This window comes from Ovis aries, chromosome 26 (genome assembly GCF_016772045.2).
Source record: "Ovis aries strain OAR_USU_Benz2616 breed Rambouillet chromosome 26, ARS-UI_Ramb_v3.0, whole genome shotgun sequence".
Lineage (NCBI taxonomy): Eukaryota > Metazoa > Chordata > Mammalia > Artiodactyla > Bovidae > Ovis > Ovis aries.
Window position 1 is genome coordinate 24,322,532 of NC_056079.1, and position 13,207 is coordinate 24,335,738.

At 47.3% G+C, this 13,207-nt stretch overlaps 1 protein-coding gene across 1 annotated transcript; it reads right to left on the bottom strand.

Moving 5' to 3' along the window:
* Nucleotides 1–1,260: 1,260 nt before the first annotated feature.
* On the bottom strand, nt 1,261–12,755 carry PPP1R3B (protein phosphatase 1 regulatory subunit 3B). Its single transcript, XM_012105852.4, has 2 exons — nt 12,531–12,755; nt 1,261–6,145 (listed from the first exon to the last, which is right to left on the bottom strand). Exons 1-2 carry the CDS (start codon nt 12,665–12,667, stop codon nt 5,263–5,265), a joined length of 1,020 nt encoding a protein of 339 aa, XP_011961242.3. The 5' UTR covers nt 12,668–12,755; the 3' UTR covers nt 1,261–5,262.
* Nucleotides 12,756–13,207: the final 452 nt, after the last annotated feature.

Here is a 13,207-nt window from a genome sequence, read left to right on the forward strand (position 1 = left end):
CCTAGATGACCTCCCTGGTGGCACACTGGATAAGAACCCGCCTACCAATGCAGGGGACATAGGTTTGATCCCTGGTCCGAGAAGATGCCACTGAGCAACTAAGCTCATGTTTCCCAACTACTGAAGCCTGCTCACCTAGAGCCCATGCTCCACAAAATAAGCCACTGCAGTGAGAAGCCCAGACTCTGCAACTAGAGGGTAGCCCCGGATCACTGCAATAGAGAAAGCCTGCATGCAGCAAAGCAGACCCTGCACCCAGTACGGCCAAAACTGAAGCAAAAAAAAAAAAAAAAACAACAACAACCAGAAACAGTACCTAGAAATGGCCTTGCCCATGAGCAACAAATATTCCATTGAATTATTCACAGAGCTGGTTATTTGCTACTCTGGGGATGTTGCTCTAGAAAAGTGGTTTGGCTTTTTTTTTCTTTCCTTGTTTCTTTTTACTCTAGACATCTCCTGAATGTCCATCTCACAAATGAGAATTATGTAATGATTATGAAAACCACATTGTATCTCAAGTCGACATTCATAAAAACGAGTGTTCTTTTTTCCCCCTTATTTCTGGAAAGCCAAAACGTGGGGAGTGTTTGCCAGGCTTGAGAAAGATGGTTACACTTGTAGCTCGCTTTGGGCACTTATTGACCAGGTGCTTAAGACTGAAAATGCTCTTTCTACGGCAGAACCACCACTGCCTTTCCCCTGTAGCTGAGACTGACTGGCAGGAAACATCTGGCAGCAGTTGACATCGCCTGTATCCCATCTTCTGAGCTTTGAAATAAAACATCTCTGAACTCTTACTTAGGGTGAATGTCCTGCACCCCATGGAGGCAGGGGCCCACTGGGAGCTGTGTGGTTTGCATGTTGCAAAGTCTGCCTGATTAAGCAGTTCAAAGTTACGATAGCTGCTTTTTAGTTTTCCCACTGTTGTATACACTAAACCAAAAATACTCTTCAAGAGCAAGTGAGACGGTAGGAAGAGACCTGCCCTCAGATCATTAAAAACGATTCATAACAACTCAGGCCCCTGTGTCTCTTCCCTGGCAATCACTTTCTTAGTTGTAATCAGCCTTGGCTGCTTTAACAGCTTAAAAAGCAATTACTCCTTTCTCTGCATCTTCCAGCTTTTCAGCTTAGCCACTGATTGTGTCTTAGCCCTTTTGGAAACTGGCTTTCTATATGTGGAAACACACTGATTAAAAATGTTCCTCCCCAGTCTCTGACTCTGAGAGAGTCAGTTTTAAAATAGGACACTTTCCATTTTGGGTTTTCTACCTTTATTACATTTTTGCATTTGAGATCCAAACAAACCACTCTCTTATACCACACACAAGGCATCCATTCTTGTGATTTTTAAAGTGCATTTCCCCTTTTTGTACAAAAATATGTATTTTTTTTAAAAAAAACCTGTGGAACTTTCTCGACAAGGCACTTTTAGGCATGAAAATGAAGTTGAGTCTGGTTCTACATTCACATAGAAGAGTGGACTGCCACCACCACGGCTGTGTTCTTGGAGTCCTCACAGGTCCAGCTGACTTTAGAAACTGATAAACAAGACTACAAGCATCCACAGCTTTACAACTTGCACTCCAATGCTTTACAACCCCAACAAGGAAAAGCTGCCCGTCCACATGGCTGTCTGTCCCTTCCCGTTCAGATGTGTCCCACTTCAGGAAGTGAAGATACGCTGGCAAAGTGTCTTCAGATGACCTGAGAGATCCCATTGTAAGTATAACATCTGAGCCCCAATGTCCGTGGTCATTTCAGGAAAGACGGGAACATCAGGACCTCCCAGGGCAGAAGCCATGGTGCTTTCTCTAGCAAATCACATCCTGTCGAGGGCTTTGATGGAAGGATACCGAAGTTTTCACTCACTGTCCATTGAGAGGGAAACCCTAGCCCACGGCACTTCTGAAAAGTGAGCAAATACTTTTTGGGGGTTTGTACACATATGTATCTATACATAGAAGTCATTTAGTATCCCAGTGACTACAAGTAATGCTTGTTTTTACAAATGTCAAATTATAGGCAAAGATCAAAACCAAAAACATTCTTTAAGCAGTTTAAAATTTACATCTTTATAAAACACATTGAAAGAGTAATGTTTTGCCACCATTCCGATTCAATCTTAGAAAATACACTCTACCCTGACTCTGAAATCGTTTTAATCTCTGGAGAACTACGTAACTTCACTGTTTCTCGCCTGTAACAAGAGCACTTGAAGAAAAAAACAAACAGTCTTGCCCAAATGCTGCCATCTTCCAAGAAACACTGAAAGCTTATTGTATAAAATCTATCTTTAGAGCACCTAGTTTATTTATTGCACCTAATTTGCAAACGTTCCCCAGGACATATGAGGGAATAAATTTGAAACAGAAATGAAGCTGCCTCCCCGCCCCTGGACAGCTGCACCACTGGCAGAAGGCTGGTCCTTTGGCAGGGACGGGGCGGGGGGGCAAGTTGGGAAGGGGGCCACTTGTCATCATAACAAAGAGGGTCAGACCTACAGGTCAGGCTACAGTCATGTCTCCAGATAAGAAACCTGTCCCTTTCTGAAGTGTGTAGACATATTACTGCTGGTGAGTTAGGATCCGAGGAGAGAACCCCTGGGAGCAGGTCCTGAGGCCAGCTGTTGATATCCTGGGAGAAAACTGGCCCCAAAGCAGACAGCATGCGTGTGCTAAATCACTTTAGTAGTGTCCAACTCTTTACAACTCTATGGACGGCAGCCCGCCAAGCTCCTCTGTCTGTGGGATTCTCCAGGCAGGAACACTGGAGTGGGTTGCCATGCCCTCCTCCAGGGGATCTTCCCAACCCAGGGATCAAACTTAAGTTGTCTACATTAGCAAGTAGGTTCCTCACCACGAGCGCCATGTGGGAAGCCCAAAAGGAGACTGACTGGTGAAGAGGAGATAGTGCTCTTCAGAGGACAAAACCTCACTGCCTGACAATGCTGCCAGGGACCTTGGGCAGGCACTTGCTTTAGTCAGAGAAGGGTCTTTCTTTGCCAGCAGGTAAGGACTTGCCCGGTGGGGTGAGCAACCCAGGTGCACTGGTGAGGGGGTTTGCAACCAGTGCCCCCAGCAGAAAAGCTGGGCTGAGCTGGGAGGAAAGAAGGGTAGGGGGAGGGGTTGTGGTTGTTTTGAAAGAGATACTTATCACTGAATTACCATATTTCAAATTTTGACATGGGAATGCCTTCAGATCACAATGACTGAAAACCATACAGAAGTCACTTGAGGCATTTTTCTTACTAACAGAGAACGATCTGGTCATAAGTACACTTTGTACCTTTCATAAACTGCAGGAGGGAGGGGACTTCTTAAAGCAAAATAAATTCATGACCCGTATAAAATTAGGTTTGCTTCCAAATAGTGTAGATTTACACTCTTGTATAACAATTCTGATCACCAGATTTGTAATATAGAGGATCTTGTCTGTGTACTGGATGTAAGACATGCTTACATAAAACCCAGTTCTGCCCAATGTCAGCATAAGAAAAAAATGTGATTGTCCCTTAAATTATATTAGCATGTAATCCCCCAGTGTTGGCCACCTGGGAGAGACATAAAAAATAAAGCACTAGGTTGCAGACTAATCACAGCCAGTTTTAGGGATAAGAACTCTGTGGAACACCACTTAAGAGCATTTAAAACAATCAAAACATTTTAAAGTTCAAAAAAGAAAAGAAAAAGAACTCAACCACAAAACTCTAGGAGCCAAGACACTTGAGATCAGCTCAATGCTGATTTACAAAAGCCACAGAAGCCAGGAGGTCTCTTCCAACTGATCTGGAGAATGCAAGTGAAAGAAGGCTCTTTGAGTGCAGGGTCCAGGGTCTGTGTCCCTAGATCTAGGGAGTGGGGCATCCTGTCTCCTGCCTCCCCTTAGGAAGACCTCGCTTTAGTAAGATCAGACAGAAGAAAAACGAGGCGGTCCTTTAATTAAGTTCTGAAAATAAAAACAAAACCCAAACCTTCTACAAATACACATATAAAAGTACTTTTTAAACACTCCCAAGTACCAATGAATCTTGCCCAAGAAAAATCACAGGGTTTGGGGATCCATCGGATGAGGAAAGTCCCAGTAATCTCACAACAATGTGAACCAACAGACTTTTAATGCTTTAGTCCAATGTGTTTAAGAACAATGAGTCTATGATATTTCAGAGTTGGCAAACAGTAAAAATCAAATCTACGAACTTGGTGAGGTTTTTCTCCCTATCCCTTTACACACCCACACACCATAAATAAGAACAACCAAATCAAAGTCCGTGAGGGCTGGTAAGGTGTTGTTTACAACGTGGATGTTGTAAATCACAGTCAAAATACAACCAAATGTTTTCTGGAGGTGTGGAGGATATATTGAATCTGCAAATCCAAACGTCCCAAACATGGCGTAAATGATGACTCTCCAGGAAAAGAGATTCTAAAATCCTTTTGTGAAGAAAGAGACACAGGCAAGCCAGCTGAGCAAGTTACAACAAGTCTTGTAACCAAGCTGTCCAGTAACTCAGGGTAAGAGTGAGGGCTTAGAAAGCTCCTCCAAAGCCAAGAAGAGAAGCTAAGTGTCCCACTCATGCCTGTCCTGCTGGCATCAGCCTAGTGCGCCATTGGTGACACCACCCAGGAGCCAGCTGACTTCCCATAGCTGGTGTGTCATCCTCTGCTGGGCCGTCAGAGCAGGGTCAGAAAGAGAGAATGCCCGTCTCCATCACAAGTTGATTGGCTTGTATCCTCTTTTCCTGAACATCAGCTGAACTGTGGAAGAAAACCAAGTGCACAAAAATGCAGGGATAAAGTGTGAAGCCCATGTAGACACAGGGCAGGTGAGAAGGCCCTGGCTGGGTGGCAAAGACCCCCAGAAGAGGGGCCACGGGGAGGACCAAGGGCTTGCCAGGGGACTGACTTCCCACACCCAAGAGGAGAGGGACTCCTTATCACTGAGCCAACATCCTCTGGCCTGGCCAGGGCTGCCCACAAGCCTGGGTCCTGTCCAGACTCTTTCCAGCATCATCCTGCTCAGACAGACCCTCATTGCCAAACGGACCAGCACAGCCATCTCCTCCAAGTGAGAACCCAGTTCTGTGATCAAAGCCTGGCTGTCTTGGCTGATTGAAGGGTAAAAGTAACTAGGATCCTTTGCTTTCAAAACTGTGTCTGATGGCAGTTCAGCTCTCCTCTAGGCTTCCCTCTCCATCTCAGGATGACTGCAGCTCGGCTCATCCGCGCCCACTGAGCCTGGCTCCATCCCAGGCTGTCACTAGTAGTATGGCCCAAGCTTCTCGTATCCCAAATAACTAGGCCACTCCGGAAACAGACCATAGGAACACCGAGGGCTTCCAAACTGGTCAAAGGCTATTTCAAAATCTGGTCCGTTTGATGGCTGGGCTGTACCCTGGGTAGACTGCAGCTCCGCTCGGATGATCCTATAGTTTTTGCCTTTGTTGCTGTCCCAGTATGTCTGTCCGTTGCACTCGTAGCACACGGCAAACTCCATCCTCTCGTAAGACTGAATTTTCTCAGGCAAGCTGATGTCAAAGGAGAACGTGTCCTTGTCTGAACCTGCGTACGTGTCCTTCACGTACCAACAGGAAAAGTCTGTGAAGCTCTTCCAGGTGTCAAAGGTCATCCGGACTTTCACTGTCTTCTCGAACGCGAGGTTCTGCACCTTCACGGTGCCTGCAATAGACCTGTCCTTTAGAACGCAGTTTTCCAGGCACACATGGTCGGTCTGAAGCCGATTTCTGAAGTCCAGGTAGTCTGCTGATGGCTGCGAGAAATCCAGCACAAAACTCTCACTCTCCGCTGTTGTCAGACTCACGATGCTGTCCAGGAGCTCGGTGATGTTCAGCGGAATATCTAATGGGTCATCGAACTCGGAGAACACTTTGACCATCGTCAGGGCCAGCCCCTGGTTGTCGGCGAAGGACACCCGCTTCTTCACCTTTTTTTCCTGGACCGTCGGAGCCATCGTCCCACTGGCTTCATTCTTGCTGCTCAGCTGAATACAAGGCCTCAGAGGTTTGCTTGGCTTTGGGGCGATCTGGAAGGCGAACCTCTCTCTGCGCAAGGAGGGGGCCATGCAGCTGTACCTGCACTCAATGTCCACAGCCATCACGGGGCTAGAGGAACACGCTAGAACCCTGGCCAAGGGGAAAGACAGAAACAGAAAGGTCAGACAGACATTCAGACTCATCCCTCCAACAGGGACTGGCAAGCTGCGTTTGCCTTCATCTCCGCCCACGAGGCCACAGCTCATTGTTAACTCAAGGGTGGACCATGGCTTCAGGATAGATTAAAAGTGTAAGTGGAGGGTGGGCAGGGGCAGAGGCCTAAGGTTAAAACCAAAGACGTATGGAACCATTGGTCTTAAAACCACTTCAAGGGATCCCCTGTCAGGACTTCTTGAGGCCTTCAGTATGCTGATGATTGTGGGGAATAATGAAAAGAGTATGCTGTTTGTGGAGTTTCCAAAACTTATTCCTAATGAGGGAAGCACCTCATTTTTGTGGAGCACAAAATTTTTGTGGAGCACCTTGCTGAACACAATTTGGTAAATCCTGCTTTCATCCAATAAAAAGAAATTAATTCCTCTCACAAATACTGATTGTCATTTGCTATGTACCAGGCATGATGCCAGACCCTGGATTCAGTAGGGAAGACCCCAACCTGTCTTCATTCAATGTCCAGTAGATTTTTATATTCTAGTATGTTTTTTAAAAAGTGCCAGCAATTTATTTTTCATATCAGTGAATAATTGTTTTTCTACAGTGAAAACAGCCTCTATAAGAATAAAAAGCAAAGAGAATCAGGCTAAAGATTACATTGAATTTGACTTCATAAAAACAATGTTTTTTCTATAAGGGAATAAAGTAAGTAAAACTAAAAAAAAAAGACAAACTGGGAAAATATTTTCCAAAAAGCATGGCAGCAAAGTGTTAATACCTTAATATATAAAAAGGTTTTATAAAATAATAACAAAGTCAAATATTCCATGTAGAAAAATGAGCAAAGGGCACAAATAGACAATCCATGGAAGAAATTTAAAAGTGGCTCATAAAAATGCAAAATGTCAAAGCTTGTAAGTAATTTTAAAAATTTAAATTAGAAAACAGTTCCTGTTTTTGCCTAATGAGTTAGGATAGAATTTCAAACGATAATACAAATATCTGTATTAGTCTAAATGGCACAAAATTTCTAAATCTTATACTTTCAGGTTCTTATATCACATACAGGTGTTAAACTTAAGGGCATAATTTAAAATTCATGAAGATTGATGTATTAAATTATTCAATGCAACATTAAGTGGAGAGAGAAATGTGAGAAAATAAACTTAATGACCAATAACAGGTAGCCAATTAAATCAAATATACTATATTCATGTGATACAATTTCATATCATCATTAAAATCATTATTTGTAAAAAAAAGATTTAAAAGGCATAAAAATTCATAATGTAAGATTAATGTAAAAAATGGGTTTCCTTGATAGCTAAGTTGGTAAAGAATCCACCTGCAATGTAGGAGACCCTGGTTTGATTCCAGGGTCGGAAAGATCTGCTGGAAAAGAGACAGGCTACCCACTCCAGTATTCTTGGGCTTCCCTTGTGGCTTAGCTGGTAAAGAATCCATCTGCAATGCAGGAGACCTGGGTTCAATCCCTAGGTTGGGAAGATACCCTGGAGAAGGGTTAGGCTACACACTTCAGTATTCTGGTCTGGAGAATTCTATACAGTCCAGTCTATACAATCTATACAATCAAGTCTATACTATACAGTCCATGGGGTCACAAAGAGTCTAAAATGACTGAGCGACTTGCGCTTTCAATGTAAAAATGGAGAAGATAAAATTATACAGAGAGACTAGACTTGTAGGGCAAAATTATTACACATACGCACATAAAAAAGACTAGAGGTATACTTAAAGCTGTCAAAATATCAAGGTGATGGGATTTCAGGAAATTTCTGTTTTCCTGCTTTGTATTGTCCTATCTTTTCTTAAAAAAATAGAACTTCTCTAACCAAGAAAACAGAATGAATATAGTAAAACATCTCAGATATCTTAAGATTTGCCAAAAGTCATCAAACACTAATTGCCACACTAGAGCCAAGCCATTTGCATTTCTAAATTACCATGGCAAATTGATATCCTGATTTGACAGTTCCAAAGGGCTAACTGAAGAAGTCAGTGATGAAACCTGGATTAAAATCTTTGGTCTGAGAATCACAGAACACAGCATCTGGATTAGTTGCCAATCACATCTTCCTGCATGGCAAAGGCTTTAGTGTGGCAACAGTGAGTGGTGGTATGTTGGGGTACCAACTCTCAGGCCTCCCCTCATCTCCCCTCCATGGAGGGGTGCTACGCTGTAGATTGATGCTGGTAGTTCAGGAGAAAGACTGGCAACATGTTGCTCATCTTCTGACAAGAGTGGAGATCACTGGTCTCACAAATAATACCAGACCCATAAATAATATCTGCTCTTCAGCTTCTGATTTTGATGATCAAATATATAAATAAAAATGAGAAAGTATGAAGACATATTGGGTTTGATCCCATTTTCCAAAACAAACAAAAGAAAATAGCACTTTGTCGGGATGTAGGAATCACTTAGTGATGACCAAGTGGAGAAACCCACACGTTCAGAGACAAAACAATAATAACACAAGTACCTGTATTAGTCTGAAATGGCCCAACCTTTCTAAATGCTTTTATCTTAATTTATAGCCAGAAAGTACCCATCAAGATGCATTTTAAAGGATATATGTGTTACTGTTTCTCACACCCATGCAATTGTTCCGGAAAGGCAAGTTCTGACTGAACTGGGCAAGAGAGTTAAAAAAAAAAAATGTCAGTGGGGGGTTCACTAAGGGGTTCAATGTAAAACAAACAAACACCAAAAAACCCTATACTTAACAAGTATTTCAATTTTTCTTTTCCTCTGTTCATTGCAAAACTCTGTTAGAATGCACTGGAATCATTCGGTTCTACTTTTAACACAGGTAGCTTTTGTTTTTTTAATGAATTGTTAATTCAAAATAACCAAACAGCAGGCAAAGCTGCGCATCTCAGCCCTTCCTCCTCTGCCCACCCCTGACAACCTGGGTATGAACTAAGGGAGGAGGGGTTCCTCCTTGACCACAGCAGCTTCCTCCTGGCCTGAGTCAGCACAAGGTCAACTGCAGGCTCTCTACGTGCGTCCAGCAGGCCTGCAAACCACCCTCATGCGTGCTTTCCCGCACAACCTTATAACAGATCATTAGAAAATGTTTGGGGAGCTCTCAAAATGTTGTCGAAACAGAATTCTAACACAAGGGGATCAGCAAAAGCAATTGCACGCTTGAAGTCGACTGCAATTGCTCTCAAGTTCTAAACCGGCCTGTTGGAGAGGCTTAGTTGAAAGCCTTGGTAAAGTTTCAGTATTTGGACCCAGAGGTATAAATGTACCCCTGCGATCCCTTTTATCACCGAGCTTTAAGAACGGGGGGTTGGGGAGTTGAGGAGGTGAGGCTGGAGTCAGAGCCAGACTCCACTGGCACTGTGGACTGGAATTAGCAAACAATTCCACTGGCACTTTCTAGAGTGGAATTGGTTGTGTGACTTTCTCCATGAAAGGCAAAAGGAAGGTGAACCACCTGGGGGCCCAGGCATTCCTCTTGGGCTCCGGCCCAGAATCCCTTCACTTCGGTGTCGCCAGTGCTAGAGGGGAGGTCACTAACCCCTGCGGCCTCAACAGAGGGTGCAGTCTGACTCTTGTCTCCCTTGTCGGTCCTCACAGGTAGATTCCAGTTTTTATTCACCAGATCATTCTCCAAGAACTGGTGCACCAAAGTGCTGGTGCGGTATAAGCCTTCCTGATCTTCTGCTCAGAAATTCCCTGATGGACCCTGACCACGATGACCCACACCCAGACGCACTCCTGTCCCTGGAGACATGCAAGGTAATCAGAGCTTCCTAAGTCCCTGAAAGGCAGGCACCTGGGCAGGTGTTTTAATCCTTAAATGGCATGAAAATGATCAGTTCCAACACAGGATGCACTGGGCTGTACTCACGCCCTCTCTTCTGACAGACTCTTTGGGAGCTCTGCCCTTTCCCTCGCCCAAGTCAGGTAATATGAGTCACCAAGGTTGGTCGGGGGAAAAAAACCAGAAGGAGATGTGGACACTCAACTGAACCAGCAGAGATGACATTGGACCTGGATACCAGTTCTTTGCAGGACAAGGTCATGAGACTGTGAGTAGCTGTTACTCAGACCAGCAGGGATTCTCAAAACTTTTGCTTCCAAATAGATGCTTAGGAGATCCGTCTTGCCCCATGAGAGACTGGACGTGTCTAAGGGTACATTTCAGTGTTTCTGGTCAAAAAGAGGACAAACCCTAACACTCCATGCAAATTAGAGAGAACATGGAGAGTTTTGCATAAAAGCTTTCCCTGTTCCACTAGTGACAAACAACACACCCTCTCAAGATAGCTTGCGAGGGTTACACGTCATGGTGATTTTTCTCTAAAGTCTATCAACTTGTACAGAAAATAACCCTATAACCTTCACAGTTTCAAGCAGCTGAACTACTGACTCTCTGGCTGTGCCTTTTATAGAAGGCAAATCTTTTTCTTTTGTATTGAGGCCAACACATTGCCTCCCCCATTCTCTTGCACCCTGATAAGAAAAGACAGAAATATCAGACACACCAATAACTCACCAGGAACACTGAAGCTACATTGTGAAGGTAAGCATTCACAACCAAGTTACCAGGTATAATTTTTGTTTTAAAGACATGGTCACCTACCCCTTTTGGCATTTCTCTATTTGCTCCCAAAAGGTTTGGCTGCCATAGTGTGAACAAAGTTGGCATCTTTCCCATGGTTCTCTGACCATGGGGCCGTTATTCACAGCCCTAGATGCCACTTGGACTCCTTTATTCTGTCACCACCATCCAAAGCATCTCTGAGATAAATATCTGTGGATGAAGTTACATATTATAGGAAAGAGATAAGTTAAAATGGCCCAGTGTCTGCATCTAAAAGTGTCCAATATGAAATATAGCGCACTGGCCTAGGACCGCCTACATGACGCTGTGGCACTCAGGGCAAATTACTCAACCTCTCTGGGCTTGAGCTTCTCCCCTGAGATCCCTTTGAGCTCTGACATTCTGGGTTGCCAATACTGCCTGATGGTTCTTCTTTCCCCTAACTTTTCCCTAAATACCTCAACTTTACTTTTGGGGTAAATCCTCCAGCTGTCTTCACTTCAGTCTTGGCTCCTGGACAACCCTGCCAAATGAACCATTTCCTCTTCTCCTCTGCACCCCAGCCTGAAGGCCTTCCTCTGGCTTCTCCTGGGCCGTGGGTCTCCCAGGGAGGCCTGGCCACACAGACCACAGGCCCCAACATCTTCTAGCAACTCTCCAGGTTCTCAATTTCCTCCTCTTCTGCAGCAAACAATACCAGGAGAAAGCCCAAACCTTCTAGTATGTTCTGGGCTCTCTGCTCCCTCTTTTGCACTGAGTCGCTTCCACACCTCTTTCTCTGGACTCAAAAGGGTGGCTGGAACAGGACACGGGGGCAGGCCAGGGCGTCCTGGCTTCGAAGATCCCACAGGTCACTGTCTCCTGGGTCCAGCCAGGCCCGGGCTGCATCCCGCCCCCAACACCTCCCCGAGATCCTTCGCCTGGGCGGGGGGGGGGGGGGCCCCCCCTGTGGGGCCGCGGGGAAGCCCCCTTTCCAGCTGGCTCGCCGCATCGGAGAACCCGGAGGGAGGTGGCAGGGGAAGCTGCCGCCACCAGACTACGTGAGCCTCGGTGTGTGTCCGGGAGGCAGGGCTTGGGCTGGGTTCCCGGAGTTGTGACCGGCAGGGGGAGGAAGACGACGAGGAGGAGGAGCCCTAGTTATCATACCAGGGCGGGGCGGCGGGGCCACCCCGGACGGAGAGGCGCCACGAGAGCGTCCCCGCGCGGCCACCTCGACCCCGCCGGCCCAGGACGGCCCGTCTGGGGGCCGGGGACCCGAGGTGGCTCGGCTCAGAGTGGCCCCAGCCGCCGGTGCGGATCCGTGTTCCGTAGCCCTCGGCGACCTGAGAGATCACCCAGTGTGTTTCCCTACGTTGTAACGGGCAATCGAGGCGGGGTGAGAGACGCCGCGACTTTCCCTTGTGCTCAAGATCCCAGGGCTCAGCTCTAGGAGTGTCGGTTCCCAGGCGGAAAAGCCTAGTGTCAGGTTCGAACTCGGCACAGTAGGGACCAAAAGTGGTCTGGACTCCCAGCCCCAGCCTCCCATCATGACCAGGACCCCCAACCGGTGCATCACGTGGGTGCGGCCAGGCTCCATCCAACCTCTGGTCCCTGCATTGCCCTCTCCACGAGGAAGCAACAGTTTCCTCAAGCCCTTCTACAGTGTCCCATGCCCAGAGTGTAACTGCAAGCTGGCCTGAGAAAGTGTGTGCGGCAGGAACCAGAGAGGGTCCCTGATGCGTGCCCTCGTCGCCGTTTCTGCGGTAGGGCACCGGGCCTTGCGGGCTTGCTGGGGGACGTACCTGGTACAGCTCATAAGCCCCGAAGTGCAGAGGCGCCAGCCTGCGGCAGCATCCCAGCCAAGGTGGCAGGGGCAGCGGCGGCGACAGCAGGAGCGGGGCCCGGGGCTCAGGTGGGCGCCCTCCGCGGGCAGCCGCATCCGTCCGTGCGCTAGACCAGCCCGCCCGCCTCCTCCCTGCTGCCCCTCACCTGGGACTCTAACTCCCAGCCGCCGCGCGGCTCTCTTTAACTTTCAGGCCACCTCTCCTAACTCGGGACCCCTTCCCAGACCCCCCTTTCCCGTGAACGCCCCCCGCAGCCAATGGGCGCGCCCGAGACGAAAGCCGTCCACCAATAACCGCGGAGCCGCGGTCCCCCCGCCCCCCCATCACCGCCGCGCCACGTGATAGGCTGCGCGCCCGGAGCGATAGGGCCGGGTTCCAAGGGCTGGGAAGGGGGCGATGGGTCACAATTTCATCCGAAGCCGGGGGAACGGGCGCCAGGGGGCAGAGGCACTTGCCTGCTGCACGGCATCCCGTTACAGCCAGAGGGCTGGACGCCGGCGCCTGGTACAGTTCCCACTCCCTAGGCAAAGTCCTAGCCGGGAAAAGTCACCCTACGCGCGCGGACGGGATTGCAGAGCCATTCACCCGTCCCGTCGGCCCCGCCTTTGCCTTACTCTTCAGCCACGGGGTTCACA